The sequence below is a fragment of the Pteropus medius genome, unplaced genomic scaffold, assembly GCF_902729225.1.
Source record: "Pteropus medius unplaced genomic scaffold, Ma_sr-lr_union100, whole genome shotgun sequence".
NCBI classification, from domain to species: Eukaryota; Metazoa; Chordata; class Mammalia; order Chiroptera; family Pteropodidae; genus Pteropus; species Pteropus medius.
In genome coordinates this window covers 613920-634077 of record NW_024356247.1, presented here as the reverse complement: position 1 = coordinate 634077, position 20158 = coordinate 613920, and the positions used below count along the sequence as shown (strand labels likewise).

The following is a 20158-nucleotide window of genomic DNA, read 5'->3' as shown; positions in this document are numbered from 1 at the left end:
ATGGCGCACAGCCTTATTTCTTGAAGTCTCCGCGTTTTTTCAATTTAGTCCTCACCAGGCAATGACTCTACCTTTGCAGCCTTAGCTGAATCTCCCCCGGGAGTGAAACCAAGAAGTTGATAATTGGGTTCAACATCTACGAGCCTGGTTTTCATTCAAATAATTGCCGGGAGGAAGTGTTCTGTGCCACCGGGAGCGTGGATGACAGTGGTACAAAGTAAAAGAAACCGATTTAGCAGAATACTGGAAGCCAGTTTCTGAAATGGTGCCTTGCCATTCCTTATCTACGAAACTCCAAGACAGCCAGCCCTCGGCAAGGAGCGACAAGGCGCACAGTGCATTGCACCTCAGGAACTGCCTTTCACGGTTTAGCAGTCGCCTTCTAGGTGACATGAGATGTGTGCTTCAGTACTTGCTGCCACTCTTTTCTTTGAGTTATTTGGCAAACACGAGTTATTCTCTATATATCCTTCGCGGAAGAGCTGCTCTAATATTGCTGCTTTCTGTTCAGACTTACGGGCAACAACAGCCTAAGTCTAGGATTCCAGACAAGACGGAATGGTGCACGCACCAGGAAGCCGCGATTCCACAGACATTGTCAGAGCCAGTTTTACTTTTCCATTTTTCCTGGCAGAAAGTAGCTTGTCTCTGGAGTCTGCCTGCTTAAGTCAGTGGCATGAGAGTTAGACAGCCTGATGAGGGCAGGGTGAACTCCCCTGGCTGGCCTCTATCTTCTGAATCCAAACCACACACTTATGGAAGCACTCTGAATGGCACACTGATTTCGTAAAGGAGAACGTACTAAGCAGAAACTGTAAGGGACAACCGCCGTTGACTTTTTTCATCTCGAAATGCCAAGTACACGATTATGCAGGGAGTGTGAAGAAAGTGACTCTCTGTACATTAAACGAGTTGATTCAGAATGTGCTTTGCTCACCCGAAAGGCTGGGAGTTGGAAACAGGAACATTTATATTGTGAATGATGTTGCTCATTAATGCCAAAGCCTTGTTTTCTAGATGCCTCATTCCGTTTTAGAAATACACCGACACCTAAAGTACTGTAATAGCTACCTCAATTATGTCCAGTAGAATAACAGCAAAGCAGGGTAATTTTGTGAGTAGCAAGACCCAAAACATTCCATTTAAAGCCACATGATATTGAGTTGTCACCGTGGCTTTTTAAGTCTAATACCAGCCAGTATTATAGATTGGATAATGCTGGGCAATAAAATAATCGTCGTTCACAGTACCGCAGGCTGACTACTCTTGGAATGTGAATGTCTGGACTGGTTACAAATGCTTCAGTATAGCACACCAGGTTTTAGAGATTCGTAGATGTCTGCTGCCTCCATGGATTAGGAAAGAAGGAGATACACCAGTGAAAAAATACGCACCCATACCAGAGAAAGGGACATTTGATCACCTTTACTTTTCAACCTTACAGATTATCCAGAAGGTTCATCATCTCTTGCGGTGGAAACGGAAACATAGCAGTGTTCACATTTCCTGCATCTCTAACACAGGTCAGTATTCTGAGGGAGACACATAGAGTGCCACCTGGACTTCTAAGAGGCAGTCTTGTCAGGAATACTAGAAAAGGAATCCGTTCTCACCCTGGTGAATAAGATGTTCAAATCTTCACTCTTGCGCTATTCACATAAGCAGAAGTTCTATACCTAATTTCCTTGTGTAACGTACTTAAAAGGATGCCGTTAATCCCTGTGAACTCACACGATTCACTTGGGCTAAAAGACCCCCCGGGTACCCAGAGCAGCCAAACATCCCGGTCAGGTTATGTGCTTTCATACTATGAATTATAAGCCTTGTCCTGGTGCCTTTCAGGTCTCTGAAACGATAGAGATTATGAACAGGTCCTTTTTGGCCACTCACAGGCAAAAAGCACCATCCCTGCACGCCCATTCTCCCATTGCTCATCAATGGCTGTCAGCCACACACATGCGATTCTCTTTGACCTAGTGTAAAGCTAAACAGACTTCCCTTTGCGTAAATAAGTGCAAGGTAAATAAATGCAGTGTAATTCCATATTAAAAGGAGAATTTTAGTAATAGAAATACCGTGGAGTTCAAAGCTCTGATAAGCCTTCTACTTTTATTCCCATGAAAAAGCTAGCAATTATTCAGAAGCCTATCGATCTGTTTATGTGCTCTTAGGTCTTCACGTTTTCCCCTTAGAAAACCGTGCTGTGTACCAGTATAGATACTGCACAAGACCCGGTATATGCCAGGCACGTTGCTATGTACTTGATGTATGTTATCTCATTGAATCCTCGGCAACTCTGTGAGGCGAATGTTATCATTCCCATTTCACTTATGAGAAAACTGAAGTCCGGAGAGGTTAAGCCGCCTATCCAGCTAGTAAGCAGACACCCTAAGATTGCAACCCAGGTCTGTCTGACCTCGGAGCCCGCTCTTACCCACTATGGCATTACATTTAACAACCCGACTTAGACTGCTTACCGTGCACCTTCGCTTACGATCAAGAAGAGGGAACATTTAAACACGTCTTCTTTTCCAAAGCCCTGATGAAATACTCTATGTTATCCGTGGTGTTTACCTTCTTCATTTTCTTATCTCAGCATTTTACTCTGAGTATTCTGTGAAATACCAGTACTTCGATATGTCAACGGATGTTAAAGGGGAATAAACTTCCCTGGTGAGATAAATGTAGGAAACTCTGTATAAGCAAAATTAGAGCCGTGTTCACCGTAGGAACTCTCGACCCTTTCACCACACAGATGAGTTCTGTGACTCTGAACTTATTTGGCCGAGCTTATTTTCTTTTGTGTAGATCACAGAACCCTGTCTTTAGTACAGTACTTATCGGGACTTATAATATGCTAAGGAATTTTGTGAATCTCCAAAAACGGAATAAGTTTTTCCCAAACTTACAAGACCGTATACTCCCTTTTTTCAGAATATCTCAAGTAAATATTAAATCATAAAATGTATTTTTGATATAAATTGCTTATGAGCCAGCTTTTCCCAGGGCGCTCTGTTAAAATGAAGTAACCGATTAATTTTGTTAGAACTGCAGTCTTGTTCTGATAATAATAGAAAAGTGTTTGGGAACACAGGAGCGGGGAGTGGGAGGAACATCTCAAAACTTACCAAGGTATGAAGAATTTTCAATGCATATAGATAATGGCTATAGTGATGTTTGTGAAAGCTCTAAAAAAAAACACCCTGAATGTCTACCGATAAAATAATAGTTGAATAACTTATGTATGTCCAAATTATTAGATATTTGATACATATTTTCTTTTAAAGTTTTAAAAATTAAAGTATGAAGGATAAAGTGAACGTCCATCTATCTGCAACTTAGAATTAACAAATGCTAACATCGTGTTTCATTCTGTGTCAAATTTTTGTATATAAATTATCTCTATGATTTTTATACAAAAAGCACTGATTCTAGATGGCATTTTCTTTAAAATGAAAAGACAAACTTGGAGAAACATTTGTAAAATATAGAACATGCAAAACTTAACATCCTTAATTTACGAAGATCTTGCAAATCAGTAAAAATAAGGAAAAACACAACAGTTAGAAAATGAGTGAAGTTGCAAACAATCAACAAAATAAAAGTTAAAGTGAAGAATAAACATGAAAATTGTTTAACTTTACTACAAATAAATGCAAATTAAAATAACCCAAAATATAAATTTTTGTCTACTGAAGCAGCCGATTTTTATAATTTATAGTACCAAGTGTTGGCAAGGACATGTTGAAACAGGTGCTCTTATATACTGCTGATGTAAGGTTAAATTCATAAATCATTATCTGAGGGCAGTTTGGCAGCATATATAAAAGCCTTAAAATATTCATACAATTTTATCTGATAACTCTATTTTAGGAATGTATTTTAATGAAACGATCAGAGATCTGAGCAACTATTAACCATCAATTAATTATAATAGCAGAAAAATTAAAAAGAAAACTAAATATCTAACAATAGAGGAATGGCGAAATAAATTGCTACATCATTCTGCTGAAATACTGTGTACCATTGAAAGCAATTATTTTGAATAATAATTAATAAGGTTATGTGAAAAATCTGTATGAGTGTACTTTAATTTTAAAAGTACATTTTATCAGCTTTATTGAGATATAACTCACTATATACTTCGATCACTTAAAGTGTACAATTCAGTGGTTTTTCGGGATATTCACAAAGTTGTGCGACTCTCAGCATAATCGATTTTAGAATATTTTCATTACCCCAAAAAGAAACCTCACTCTCAATTCCTCCACTAATCTACTGTTGATCTCTATAGATTTGCCTATTCTGGATATTCTATATAATCCACGATTCCATGGAATGATACACTATGTTGTCTTTTGGGAGAAAATATTTGCAAATCAAATATCTGATAAGTGAATTGTATGCAGAATATAAAAAGAAGTCTGATAATTTTATAATAAAAAGAAAATTCAAATTTTTAAATGGGCAAAGGATATGAATAGACATTTCTCCATATACAGATGATCAACAAGCACATGAAAAGATGCTTAACATCATTAGCCATTACAGCAGCCTTCCCTAAGCTTTTTGCCACCAGGGACCGGTGCTCTTATGAGAATCTACTGCCTGGTGATCTGAGGCGGAGCTGAGGCGGTGATGCCGGTGCTGGGGAGCGGCTGCAGATGCAGATGAAGCTTCGCTCACACACCCACCGCTCACCTCCTGCCGTGCGGCCCGGTTCCTAACAGGCCACGGACCGGTACCGATCCACAGCCTGCGGCTTGGGGACCCGTGCATTAAGGGAATACAAATCAAAACCAGAAGATACCACTTAATATCCACTAGGATGGCTATAATTCAAAAGGCAGATAATAAGCATTGGCCAGGATGTAGAGAAATCAGAACCCTCACACACTGCTGGTGGGAGTGTAAATGAGGCACTCGCTGTGGACAACGGTTTGGCAGTCCCTCAAAATGTGAAACGTAGGGTTACCAGATGACCCAGCAATTGTACTCCTAGGCATATAAACCAAAAGAAATATAAACATATATGTACAGAAAAACTGCTACATGAATGTTTACAGCATCATTATTCATAATAGGCAAAAAGTGAAAACAACTGTAATGTCTATGTACTGATGAACAGATAAATAAAATGTGGTCTATCCATACAAAGGAATACTATATGGCAACCAAAAGAATACATGCTGCAACGTGGATGAGGCTTGAGAACATTCGAAAATTACATTTTATTTTAATTGAAAACTTTTCAGTATTAAAATATATCTATGTATGTAGAAAGAAAATCACAGAAAAGAAATGTACCAAAAATGTATGTAAAAAAGAGACGTTTTCATGGGTTACTTCCTTTGCTATCCAGCCTTGACACGTCAGCCTCTCTCTTGCCAGTATTCCTATCCCGTCAACTCCTCTGCCTTAGCCAGAAAAACCGAGACTCCAGATTCAATCCCGCTGTCTACCTTCTCCATTCCTATACTCAGGCTGCTGAGAACTACTACAAAAATAACGCAACCGATTAGAAATACTGAGCGTGACTGATTACAAATAATACAACTGAGATTACACATTTGTAGTCTCCATCCTAAACCAGCCTGATAAGTCTTCACTACTTACCTATTGACCAGTAGTTCTTTCCTCTATTAACCACATATCAAGGTTTTATCGTTTATTTAATCCATTCACTGCTGTCCGATATTAAGATTCTATCCAGTTTTCACTATTATGCTGTCAATAATATTGGATATAAATCTTCTTCCTCATTTATAATCATTTTCTTAGGATAGAATTCTAGAATCAAAATTACTGGTATGAACTTTTTAAAGACACTTAATACATATGCCAAATTGCTTTCCAAAAAGTCGATACTAATAATAGCTACCTGAGTGCCTACTAGATGCAAAATGTTGTTTTAGATATATTTTATTATGTTTATTCTACGGATGAAGAAATTAAAGTCTTTTGATGTTATTTGTCCAGAGCAGCAAATCTAGAATTCAAATTCAGAACTGCCCAATTTCAAAGCTCATGCTATTTCTATGTGATTTTTTAAAATAAATGAAGTTTTATTATCAAATTATTATATATTTACTGGAGAGAATGTGGAAAATACAAGTAGAAAATAGAGAAAATGAAAATAAATTACCCACGAACTCGCCACTTACAATTGAGTGTATTTCCTCAGGCTTTGGTTCCAGATACAATTTCTGAGTTTAATGCTGACTCATATTCTTTATAAATGTAATTTTAACACTTGCATCTTATTGTCAATGAATGTTACCATGTCGATATTTACAGTTGTTCAGCTCACATGTGAATTTCTTCTTTTTATTCCCAGGACCCGCTATCTCCCATGAAGCTGACAGAGTTCAATGTTCAGAACCATTTTAATCTTCAAAATAAGTCACCATGGCAGATTGAAAGCTTCACAATTTGAAAGCATTCCATCAAATACTTGCTATGCAGGTTGATGTTTCAGGACTTTACAAGTCATTTCAACTATTCGGCGTATCTATGGGGACTCCGTGGTATCGAGGGGAATCAGACTACGGACTACATTTGCTGCTTGTGTGCCTGGGCATTTACAAGCATGCATGTATGTAGCATATTTACATAAACTGCTGCTGTGGTATTATGAAAATCTGGTCAAAAAATCTGAGGTTTTTATTCGATCATGGTTCTTCCCGAAATAGCAATTTAAATATATGTCGAGCTGTGAACATCAGGTCCTGTGCCTGTAACAGGTCCCTAAAATTCAAGAGATTCGACACTTTGTGATCAAGGTGCTCAGATTGGGAATGAACGACAATGAAATGGAAAACCTGTTCTCTGTCATAGAGGTGTGCTATTCCTGAAATTATCACAGCTAACAGGGAAGATCAGATCAGATCAGGTTTCTACTTTATTAAATATAACAACTGGTGTTTTAAATGCCAGCCTATGGTAAAATTCTCTAATTACTTCATTCTTTTCTCTGCTACCCAGCTTTCTTTTAGTCCTTATGAATTACTGTTATGATACAAGAAAAATTATAAGCCTGAGTTATGGACCGTAGATTTCATTTAAGAATTTAAGGGTGATATTCAAGTTTAATCACAATATCATTCCTAAGGGTAAAGTTTCACTGTTGAAATTGGCCCAAAGATTAGCATGAAAGTTCTGTGTTTTCGCAGCAGGGGTTAGTATACAGATAGTGGTATGTCATCCAATAGTAATATGTCAATCTTTTTTTTTTGGTTTCAGTGGTAGCTTAGCCTTTAAGATAGTTTACATCCATTTCCCCATTTATTTGTAATCAGTGTTTCTTTCAGTCCTAGTGCCTGAATCGATGAGTATGAACACTAATGCTGCTTTTCAATACTGATAATACCTAGGAGTATTGATGCTTTTCATTTCTCAGCCAGTGCTCTAGTCGACAATTTACAGAGATCGGTGAGAGTTCGAGGTATCTTACAGATATCAAGTAGTTGAGCTCCTACAGGGAGGTTAGGGTTATGAAATTATTCCCCCTAAAACCCTTTTGAGTAGCAAAGAGTTGCCTGCCATAAACAATGCAGTGTTTGGGCCCCCGTGGAGCTGAGACAGTGAGGGATCCAGCTACTTAAAGCAACAAAACACCTGTTCATTGGGCTCCTCTAGGTAATTTCGGTGAAGGGGAGACTTTTAGCATAAATTAAACGGATTGTGGCCAACATTTAATTTGAGAGAATACTAGGCATGACTAAATCTTTCAGTGCTAGGGACTGTTTCTGAAACTCAGACACTACGAAGCAGCCTAAAAGACTGTGCATACCGGCTTTCACAATGAAATCGTATGTGTTCCGATGAAAAGTTTTCTCCTTCCTCTCTCCGTCCCAAATACTCTCTTGTTTAGGTTTCTCTCGAAAGCTTCTTTGGCCATTCGCGTGGTCTTATGATGGATAAGACTGGCCTTCTATTCACACGGAAATGCACCTTTCTCTAAAGGTAGGGCCATTACTGACTGCACGGTCAGTGGACCTCAAAGCAAACTTTCCCCTTCCCATCTGTCATCTTCCGCCAAGGGTTTTGGCAGAGTAGCTGCTAAGTATAATTCAAAGTCAGAAAGGAATCGAGAACTTCTTCGATGCATGGAGCGTAACCAGCACTCAGCACTCAGAGACATCAGCTCATAAAAGACAGTGTCGGGGCGGAACAGGGAAGCATGGGAAGGTGACGCTCAGGAGCGCGCCGTACCGCAAAGCTGGTCGTTTAATGTCCCACAGACTCGCACTGTCTTCGAAAGGCCAAATAAATCAGTGTTTTAGCTCGGGGCTTGCAGAAATAAAGAAATCCTATTCCTATCTCAGCACCTTGATTTCGCTAGTTTGTAGACTCTGAAATATCCATACATTATTGAATATTGACTACTGTCCACAAGCATCTCCCCGCAATTGGTCGACTATTGATAAAGACAGAAAGATTTGTTTGCTAATTAGCATGTCCTGATGTGGTTCCTCTGCTTGCTTTTCCTTGAGGCCCCGTCCAGTAACCTCTGTGGGATCTCATTCCCCGATCTTTGGCACTCGACTTCCTCATTTGCCAGACTGGAACAAAAATTTCATGTATTTCTAACGGTATTTCTAAGCAAACTAGTGTGTTCCACTCTTTCCGCCATGCTCTCGGTGTTGATTTGTTCTTGCGCAGCTTAGAGTACTTTATTAATGTTTTCCAATTAAGTCCAACAATGTCCTTGGAAAGAGACAGAATAGAAATTATTTCCCCATGGTACCGCTGGAAAAATTGAAGGCAAAAGAAATGAAGTGCCCTCCAAAAGCACATAGCTTTCTGGGGGCGGAGCTCAGTTCCCACGTCCAGTGCACTGTCAGAGCCGCGTGGCTTCCCAGTGCTGCCGTCCCCCACGTGGCAGCTGAGGCCACTGTGCGCGACCGGGTAAGATCACATCTCAGAAGAGAACCGCTTTGCCCAAATCTCAAAGTTGCATTTTATACAACTCTTATTTTCTATGTGATAGAAATGTAACACGTGCTTCTTTACTCCACTACCCTATGCGACACATACATATAATTCACACTACGTGGCATCAGCCAGCGCATTATCTCCTCTTGACCCCGTAGAGCCCGATCTCAGGGCTGACTGTGCCGGTAAAAAGAATGTGCGTCCCCATGTTTATGCCAAATTACACAAAGTATACACATTGCAGCTAATGGAGATTTAAGCACAATCCTAGCAGGTATGTTTGAAGAATACTGAATACATTATTGTAACGTGCACCTGAAATTCAACAGGCTCTTCAATGTTACAGGAATGTAACAATCGTGCAAAGCCAATCCCTTTCAATTCCCATCACACATATGTATCTACTTACATGTGTGCACATGCACAAGCACACACACACACACGCACACACACACTGCCCCCAAAATGGCGGCCTGGTCATCAGAAAAAATGTTTTAAAGGAATACTTCTCTGCCCTCTCCTTCCAGAAAAGAGTCCAACAGTCACTGAGAGTGAAGAACATTCTATTTATACATTCTCGAACCTCTGCTCCCACAGTACCTAAGAGTCTCGGTTGGTGCGAGAGATATTCTGTGTCTCTGTCAGAGGCATAGAAGGCATCCAACAAGATGCTTCGACCCTTCCACAAGTCCCATGTTCTTAGAAAATTCCTGAGCTCCATCCCAGCGATAGATAACTGCTTATGAAGTGTGGCACATCTGCATTTCTTTAACCATAGCTGTAATGTGCCATATTAAATAGTAGTCTTTTGCATGCAGGTGTTATTTAATAGAATAATGAACTGGTGGCTCCTAATAGCATGCAGCCCATGGCTGTCGACTACCCCAAAAGCACTAGGGCTTGTCCCGCACAGTGTTCAAAACTTAAATGTGTTCTCTGTAGTAGCCTTGCGTGTGGCCATCGGCAGAATGAGTTAAAACAATGAACGCAACAGATCAAGAAATAGATTCTTAGTAGGGGATGGCACGAAAGTAAAAAACAGAACAAAACAATAAGATGCATTCGAGGGATACTTGCTGTGACCCTGCTGGCCAAATCAGCAAAGAGACAGTACAAAAGCTGGTACTGGGTCTTGGTAACATACGATATGTACTGGAAAGCCAGAAAAAGGCCCTTAGGACCTCAGCTTAAAATTCAGCTCAAGTTGCCAATTTGCTACGAATCCTTTTTTCCCCACCAATCTGCTCAAAGTGATTATATATAGTATTCTTAAAACCATACATCTTGCTACAGAAATACTCCAGATACTGACCAACTTTATCTTATGTCCTTTATTAAAAGCATATGCATAAAATTGTTGTTTCCTTTATATATTATAGTTTTGTTAAACAATGTTGGCAAAGCCTAAAGTTTCAGGCCACTTTGATGAAAGTTTCTGTATATCTCATTTCATGGGCGTCTGGTGGACTTTATTCACTCCTAGGTTAATTGGTATTTTAGGTACGAAGACTCCCACGTAACATCTCATCTTCCAAACGCCTCTCCCCTTCCTGTGCTCTGCATTTCTCTTATATTCCAACATGGATATGAGTTGAGAAATTAGCCAGCAATGGCTTTTTGACAAAAAGCTGACTAGTTTAATGGCACTTAATTATGCGCAGTCTCTGTTCAGCCTCACACATCTTTTGCCTTTCTCTCCGTAAAGTTATCAGAGTTATCACACTATTACCCTTTGCCTTTATTTATTGTGATAAGTAAAAAAAGAAAGAACTTATCTTATATACCTAAGGGTGATATGAATTCTAGTTCGCTTTTTCGTACACTTAAGACTATGTTTATTTTTCTCCAGATGCATGTCACCGGGAAAAAAAGAATGCAATGATTCTGAAAAAAGAGCAGTGGTCCGCTTGCTCCTAAAGTATACATTACCCTCTGAGAAACAATTGAAGAGACCCTCGTTAAGTAAGCCCCATATAAGATCCCCCTCAATAGATGCATCATTTACACGAAAGTCCTTTTCAGACAAAATGGAGCAAATCCCCCTCAATTAACCAACAAAAAGGCAGAAGTTGTTGAAAATGCAGAGCATCGAAAGGCGAAGTTTGCAATAGTCATTGTAGATGGTGACCAAGTAATAATGGAGAACTTGAATCACTTTGGAGAGATCTAACCTATACAGGTCAGGCTTAACACAAAACCAGAAAGAAGTCTTTTATTCCAGTTAAGCTTATAAAAAAAGTACTTACTTTGTCCTAGGTAAAGATCTCAAACATCTCTGCTGAAAATCCCAATTCATTTATTGCAATGCATCACCTACAAATAGCTTGAATTTGCATCACAAACACAATGTAAAAATTCCATACGAGAAACAAAAGGCAACTAATTTTTTTCTAGATAAAAAAGGGCATAAAAGAGGAGCACTTTATACATTTGACCTTAGGCAAAAGGCCAAGAAGCGAAGAGAGGAGACCTTTATAAAAGAATAGAGTAGAGGTTACTAAGGAAATTCAAGGCATAGATGTTTAAAAGGAAATTTTATAGATATAGCTATAGAGATATATGTACACTGGTTTATACAGGAATATGTAAACATGTTGACATGCATTTTCTTCATGTTAAAAACAACAAAATGTTCAGATTAATTTTCTAATCATGTGCCAGGACATTGAAAAAGTTGTCAGTTTCTTCTTTGAATGTCAAAATATTTATTCCCACCCAGTAGCATAATATTTCAATGTTTAAACTTCCAACTCTACTGGGGTGGAAAAATTTATGATAGTAAAGAGCACATTTTAAGCAAACTTCTTAAAAAGTATTTGAATACATTTATGGTTTTGAAAGAAAATTTCCTCATAAACCTGAACTGGAATATTCAAATTTTGCGAATTAGCACAGTATCAAACCCAGAACTTCACAATGTTGGCAAAACTCTAAACTGGCTGTAGCATATAAGAATTTCAATGACATTTGCGACAACATGGATGGACCTAGAGGATATTATGCTAAGTGAGATAAGTCAGAGAGAGAAAGACAAATATCGTATGACCTCATATGCGTAATCTATAAAACAAAATAAACAAACGAAACAGAAACAGACTCATAGAAACAAAAAACAATTGACGGTTGCCAGAGGCAGGGGTGGAGGGATGGGTGAAAAATGTAAAGGGGAATATAGCCAATAATAGTGTGATAACTTTTCATGGCGACAGGTGGTTACTAGACTTAGTGTGGTGATCGCATCATAAAATACAGAAATGTTGAATCATAATGTTGTACACCTGCAACTAATATAATATTGTAGGTCAACTATACTTAAATTAAAAAAGCAAATGACAACTACAAAAAATAACTTCAATGAAAATAACATACAATTCACTGTACAAGGAAAGCAAAAGTTTTGTTCTTGGAAAAGTAAAGAACGTAGGTCATTAATTAGTCAAAAACTGTCATTCAGTTATACTTACCAATTCATTGTCATACCATACATAAATTACCTCGGACAATTAGAAAGCACTTATTAAATATGGTTCAGAGGGACTACAAGTGAAAATCTGAAGTTGCTTCTGAATCACAAGAGTCTGTGTCAGAGCTCCTGGGTGCTGAGGGTTGAAAGTTCTGTAAGATGTAAAATAAATATCAAAGGGGGACCCTGAGGGAACTAAGCCAAGATGAGATAGGAAACATTAACATTTTAATCCCCTTTGCACTTGATTATTATTTCCTCTAAACTTTGAGGCTTTCCGTTTTCAATCTATTAAATTTATAATGTTGTTGAGGGTAAAATTAATTTACCTCTTCTAGGTCTAGCCTTTTAGCTGACTGATCCAGAAACAACTTCAGATTTGCATTTCTGTCACTGCCTCTAATTATCTAAACAGAAACACCTGGAGCATCTATTTTTTTTTATTAAAAATTATTGGGGTGACATTGATCAACGAAATCCAATAAGTCCCAAGTGTACAATGGAGCATCTTTTTCTAAACATTATTTTTAAATATTTTCAGGTCATGAACTTGTGAAGTTTTCTACTTTTTATTCACCTAAAAGTATGAATAATCTCAGTTCAACCAGTCATCAGATTCACGTGGCTATTGTCAAAGGGTGTAGACACTGCAATCCCAGTTGACGAATAAAACAACGTATTTGGGCAGGGTATGCCTTTATTTCTCTTGGGTGCATACCTAGGAGTGGCACTACTGGATCATGTCGCTTTATGTTAAACCATCTGAGGAAATGCCAAACTGTTTTCTAAAGCAAATGCTTCATTTTACATTCCCACCAGCAGTATATGAGGGTTCATTTCTTTGCACATTCTTGCAAAAATTTCTTAATTATTTGTCTTTTTTATTATAGCCATCCCAATGGATGTGAAGAGGTATCTCTTTGTGTTTCCGTTATTAAAAGTATGGTTGGCATACAATATTATATTCGTTACAAGTGTACAACATAGTGATTAGAGACGTTTGTATATCTTATGAAGTGATCACCCCGATAACTGTAGTAACCATTTGTCACCATGCAAAACTATCACACTATTACTGACTATATTCCCCTTGAAATCTTTCTGTTGCTACCCAATCTAGCTTTTAAATCTACTTCTTCATGATCTCACTGCCACGATCTATCGCTTTGTAAACATTATTAACAAAAAGGAAAAGGGGGGATCGATAGGAAGGAAAGGAGAGAGGGAAGTTGTTTGAACTCATTTGAGGTTGCTTTAAACCAGGAACCCTAAACTTTATTTTGGTCATGCAATCCTTTGAAAATCTAAAGATAGCCATGGATACTCTCCACATAAAAATACATACACACACAGAGAGAAAGTTTTACAATTTCAGAGGGTTTCCAGACACTCTGAAATACATTCACATACCCTAGTTAAGACCTTAAATTGTGTCCCATCTTTATAGAATCATCAAATCAAATAAGTGAACCTATATGTGATAGTGCGTTACATTATCGAACTGGGCTACAGGTTACCTATTATGCAGAGTGTATTACTGATCGCATTATATTTTCAGAATTTGCTATTTGCATCATCTTCTATCCTATTCCCTGAGGCTTTGGAGCAGTTGGGTAAGCAGCAGAATGACATTGGTTTTTAAATGTCAGAAATGGGTTTTAAAGAGAATTTTCTATTATGATTATTATGCTCCTTTTTATTCTCAAACCTCCTGTCATTTATTGGATCTTGTAAGTTGTGTGCCTAAAGTTTTAATAGCTCTTTTAATGAATGAATGCTATATGTCAGTGGCTCTTAAAGTGGAGCCCCTAAACCATCAAAAAGGAACGCAAGAAACAATGTTTGGATTTCTGGGCCAGAAACAACTCATTTTGCCTATAGCCAGAGTAGAAAAGATTGGTAATTCACAGATTATGGGCTAGAGTGCTCACAGGGTTTTATGTTGTGAGCAGGGGGAAAAATTATGCCTAGACTAAAAGGTGCTCTGGACCTGCTCGGCAAAGCTTAAAAATAAGCCTTATAAAGATCAGACTGTTCACAAGCAACTTCACTGTGTCCCAGAACAAAACTCGAGAATATTAATCATAATAAAAATACCTAGCACCCAAAATGATGAAATTTGTTGTACCTGGCATTCAATAAAAAACTACCAAGCATTCAAAGGAGCAGTAAAATAAAGCCAATAAAGGAAAGAAAAATTAGTGGTTAAAATAGGTGTGGAAGTGACAGACATAATAGAATATATATGCATGTTAAGGGGCAACATGAAGGATATAAAAAGTGAACCAGAATTTAAAAAATGATAGAGATGAAAAATGTGCTGGATCGGATTAACAGCTGATTAGAAATCACAGAGAAATGAACTTAACCACAGAGCAAGTTTAGTTTAGGAACTGTTTAAAATTAAATAGAAGAAAAAAGACTGAAATAGAAAGAATAGATAACCTGCAAGCTGTGGTACAACTTCAAGCTGCTTCATATAAGTGTAATTATTAGTCCTAGAAGGAAGGAAGCAGAAAAACATTTTGAAGAAATAATGGTCAAAGGAGATAAATTCTAGAATAGTGGTGTGAGGAGCGCCACAGACACCATCCCCAGTAAAATAACCATAACGGGTCAAAATTACTTTTTTAAAGGCATTTGAAGTGTATGGAAATTGTCCTAAGCACACAGCAAATGAAGAAACGATGATTCGAGAATATATACGAAAAGTCATGATTAACAGAAAGTCTATGGCATTTGAAACAACTTGCTCCCTCCATTTGCCCCGCTCTCCAGCTCAGCATGTTGCAGGCTCTACCCAAATCAGGTACGGCTAAGAACACAGGGCTCCCTCTCCCCGCAATTGCCAGTGAAGGCTGTGGTATCTGCCCTGGAGTGGCAGACCACTAACCATTTCTCATCCCATCCTCCAGTTCCATGTGCCAGAAACTCTATCCCGGGAAAGAGTGCTTTAGAATTTGGGGACTCTTTATCTAACAGTCCACAATTGTGGGACAGAAGTTCTATCCCAGGCAAGGCAGGCTGAGAATACCAGTGCCCTGATCACCCTCACACAGACTTGCTCGTTCAACAAGGAGAGTCCAAGAAGACAGCTTGAGGAGAGGTAAGCCGAGAAGACCATAGGTTATTACTCCAAACAGTGCCTTGCTCATAAAGCAGGAGTTTTGCTCTGAGACACATGGACCACTTTCCACGCCAACGGCCTTAGAGCAGTGGTGTAGAGATTTTACACAAGGACAAGAGGCAGGATAAAGAACAGATAGCTCAATGTTCTCCCCAAGAGAACATGATTGATTTGGAACACAATGTAGAGTAATTCAAACCTGAGGGTGCTCTTAAAAGCAATGGAGATATTCATGGGAGGCAATTAAGAGGAGGCTCAAGCTTCATGAGAGAAACAAGCTAAGCCACAGGGCAGGTAGATGTTTAACAGAGGAAATCATGGAAAGAGAGCAAACAAGGGCCTTCCTTGTGGTAGGAATAAATCTTAAAGGCTGGTTTCAAAGACTACTGTTGTAAAAAATGCCAAAATTTAGTTCGATCGGATTCTAGAGCAGTTCGCGACCCAGGCCACTGTTTTAAAAAATAGAGCAATCAGTTACCAAAAAGAAAAATCTTTTTGGTATTATTTAGTTGATTCTTCTTAAATTTATACAATGTAGAGTAAATGGACTTTCTAAAAATGTGGTATGTCTTTACATTTGTTCAGATCATCTTTTGTATCCCTTAGTAGAATTTGAAAGTTTTATTCATAAATATATTGCATGAATCTCGCTAAATTTATTCTTAGTTGTTTCAAAAAAAGGAGCAATCAACCAGAAATTAGTAGACGCTAATAGTGGGGTATTATATTAAGTAGGGTATTACACAGAGCTTAACAGAGAAATAAGGGAAAGAGACAGTAAGAAAGACGTAGTCTAGCCAAGTCTCTAAAGTAAAAAAAAAATGCCAAAAAATCCCCAAAGGCAAGGTGACCAGTCCCCCCAAATTACTACGTTATCAGAAATGTCCAATTTTCAATAAGAAATAATGAAACATGCAAAAAAACATGAAAGTATGACTAATATACGAGGGAGGGGGAATCTAGTAACAGAAACTTCCTTTGAGAGGGCCCACGTGTCATACTTAGCAAAGATTTCAATGTAGCTGTAACAAATATGTTGAAAGAACGAAACCATAATTAAAGCAATAAATGACACTTATCAAATAAAGAAAATCAATAGACGAAAATTTACCAGAAAGCAGAAAATTCTGTGATTGAAAAGTACAATTGAAATGAAAAATTCACTGAGGTGACCGACAGTAGATTTGAGATAGAAGATGGAAGAATCAGCAAACATAAAGACAGATGATGGAAATTATGCCATCCAAAGAATAGAGAGAAAAAAGAATGAAGAAATATGAACAGAGAATCCAATAAATGTGTGACATCATTAAGCACATCGACACATGTGTAACGAAAGGACAAGGGGAGAAATGAGGGAAAGGAGCACAAAAAATATCCAAAGAAATAATGGCTGAAAACTTGCCAGATTTAACGAAAACCACTAAGTTGTGTATCCAAGCATTTAATAAACTTCAAGTTAGATAAAAGCAGAGATACCCAGCCAGATAAAGTAAAAATTATGAAATGAAAAGACGAAGAGAAAATTTAGAGAGTAGCAAGAGAAAAATGACTCACCATGTATAAGACAATCTCAATAACAGTAACAGTTTGTTTCAGTGTAGGCCCAAAGATAGAAGTATGATATATTTGAAAGGCTGAAAGAAAAAAATTTTCAAACAAGAATTTCAAATCTAGAAAAACTATCTTTCAAATATGAGAAAAACGTCAGCAAACTGGCAGCATAAGTAACTCTAAACTTCTGTCCTCATAGAAACATTCAAAAAACCCATCAGAAACTGTTAGGATTAACTTTCTCATAAATCTGGACGACAGTCAATCTTGACAGCAACCAAGCGAACACTGACTCACGAAAAAGGAAATTTGCAAATGCTAGGACGCTTCGTGGCATTTGACTTGCCCTTGCCACGTGCACACCCTCCTGGGGGTAGTGGCAGCCTTGGAGAGCTGGAAGACCATGTTTCCACTGCAGAATCCTGGTCTCTAGTTCCAGAGGGAGCAGAGCAGAACTTCCTCTGCTTTAACATGTATTTGTGTCTTCTAACCTGCCTGGAGGCAGCCCAGACGACTGACGCCAGGCATGAGTGTCAGTTTTTCCAAACTTGGAACTCGGTCTGGAAGAGTAGTGGGCATTGCTGGAAAACACTGTAGGGAGAAGTGGAAACCCACAAATGCTTGCACAAAAGATATGGCTGAGACAATATACCACTTAAAGCCTGAGAGGAAAAGCCGAGAAAGATTTTTTGGAAAATCAGGACATATAAAAACACCCATGGAATTTAGACACCCATGTACATGTCCAGGGGAAGGTGCATGCTCGGAAAAGACCAGAGAAGGTCTAAGCTTTCATCTTGGGCTTCTCCTTGGCTCAGTGCAAGTCTCGTAAGTGTTAAAGGAGTTCCCAGCCCATAGCCAATATGCAAAAGCCGGAAGAGGTGTTTGTTTAGGGGGGTGATTTTGTTTTTCATTTATATTTCTTTTGCTTTCCCTAACTTTATCTTTAGCTCCCGCCATTCGAGAAAATCTCTGTTAAAACATTAGATGAACATGAGTAGAAGTGAAAAACTTCACTGACCATACACAAGAAGGAACATAGTCTATACCAAATAGTTTGTAAAAGTCACTAAACAACATATAGTGAAAATTTATTAAATAATCAAATTATAACAGTGGAAAATATCTATTTAATCAAAAGTAATCAGTAAATGAGGAATACAGAAAGGAAAATACATGAGGCACATAGAAAGTAAAAAGTAAAATGGCATCATAAATCCAACTGTTATCAACATTTTTTAATAAAAAGTCACTAAACAAATGGACTACTACAGCCTTCAAAAACAAAACAAACAATGCCAGCAAACCACAATGCTATGAACCAAAGTGTGCCCAGTCAAGATCATAGGTTGGTGCCTTAGTCCCTAGTTTAATGGTATTTTTGCATACTATATAGACGTAATTTTTTTAACATTTTATTTCATTTTATTTTCCCCCTTCCCCCTTCTCCCTCCCTTCTGGTAAGCAAGGCTATCATTTAAAATAGAAGGACAGATAATGAGCTTCCCAGATTTAAAAAAAAGCTAAAGGAGTTCATCATCGGCAAGCCATATTACAGGAAATGTTAGAGGGACTTCTTTAAAAAGAAGAAAAAAGATAAAAAATATGAACAATGAAATGGCAATAACTACATTTCTATCAACAGTTACTTCAAATGTAAAAGGATTAAATGCTCCAAACAAAAGATAGGGTGGCTTAATGGATAAGAAAACAAGACCCTTACATATGCTGCCTCGGAGAGACTCACTTCAAATTGAAATATACACACAGACTGAAAGTAAAAGGATGGAAAAAGATAGTTCATGCAAATGGAAACAACGATAACAAAAAGCTGGGGAAGCAAGACTTTCTCCAGACAAAATAGACTTTAAAACAAAGGCTATAACAAGAGACAAAGAAGGGCCCAATTATCCCACTTCTGAGCATGTATCTTAAGAAACCCGAAACTTTTAAGGGACATGTGCATCCACATTGTTCATTGTAGCATTATTTACAGTAGCCAAGATATGGAAGCAACCTTGGTGTCCATCAATGGATGATTGGATAAAGAAGAGGTAGTACACACACACACACACACACACACCTGCACCTTTGCACTGCGCTTTTACGCCTGCCTTTACAGGAAAGGGCCACTCAATAACCATACAAAAAAGAATGAAATATTTTAATCTGTCAACAGCAACAAGATTGAACCCCTGAGGGGTATGCAATGCTGGAGTGGGGCAGATCCCAGGCGGAGAAGACAAATGTCTATACACCGTGGCATCAGAACAGGGTAAGCGAACAACCGCGCACCAGAAAGTGAAAAGCTCATAGACACAGAAGGCGTTTTGGAAGATAATTCATGTCCTTTGAATTACAAGGAGGTCGAAAATCATATAGAAGGAGGGGAGGGAGAGATTAAGAAATTATAAATTAAGTAATTAAAAATGTAAAGTCATAGGGATGTTGAAATTACAGCATGAGAAGTCGCAGTGACCAAATGTGCATAAAATAACTAGATGTGTATATTGTCAGATGGGGCAATGTCTCTGGATTGCTTTCTCCCGGGGGTAATCCGCCCGTGCTTTTCCTGTAACTAATCACCTTGTTGTATTACACCTAAGAGAGAAGGAAACCTAACTCATATTTTTTCCTTATGTCAGCTGTTATAATCTTGTTAAAATATATAAAACAATTTTAAAAACAAAAAATAACGAAAGGACAGATGTAAATCCTATTTTATCTGTAATTCAAGATTAATGACAGCAGACTTATCAAAAACACGCAAGAAAAAGAGTGAAGTAACGTCTTTAGAGCACTGAAAGAAAAAGCGCTGCCAACCTAGAATTCCATACCGGTGAATTGTCTTTCGAAAGAAGTTACATGGGTACAAGTGACTGTGATTAAGTTAAAGGTGTACACTATAAGCCCTAAAGAAACCACTAAAAAATCAAATTATTATGCCTAATAAGCTATTAAAAGAGATAAAATGGAATTGTAAATAATGATTAATCTAAAAGAAGGCAGAAAAAGAGGAAAATATGAATAAAGAACAAATGGGCCTAATAAAAGGCAAACAGCAAGATGGTAGATTT

The 20158-nt window shown here is 38.0% G+C and overlaps 2 protein-coding genes across 3 annotated transcripts in view; one reads left to right on the top strand and one right to left on the bottom strand.

Moving 5' to 3' along the window:
• Positions 1-8452, top strand: part of ZDHHC15 (zDHHC palmitoyltransferase 15) — a 52247-nt gene extending 43795 nt beyond the window's left edge. For both annotated transcript variants that reach the window (XM_039859984.1, XM_039859985.1), the window contains exons 11-12: positions 1445-1523; positions 6338-8452. In XM_039859984.1, the coding sequence (XP_039715918.1) occupies positions 1445-1491 (47 nt within the window). In that variant the 3' untranslated portion in view covers positions 1492-1523; positions 6338-8452. The remainder of the gene's footprint in view (positions 1-1444; positions 1524-6337) is intronic.
• The window catches only part of UPRT (uracil phosphoribosyltransferase homolog), a 60049-nt gene that overhangs the window by 6420 nt on the left and 33471 nt on the right, over positions 1-20158 (bottom strand). The gene's annotated exons all lie outside the window — the stretch shown is intronic.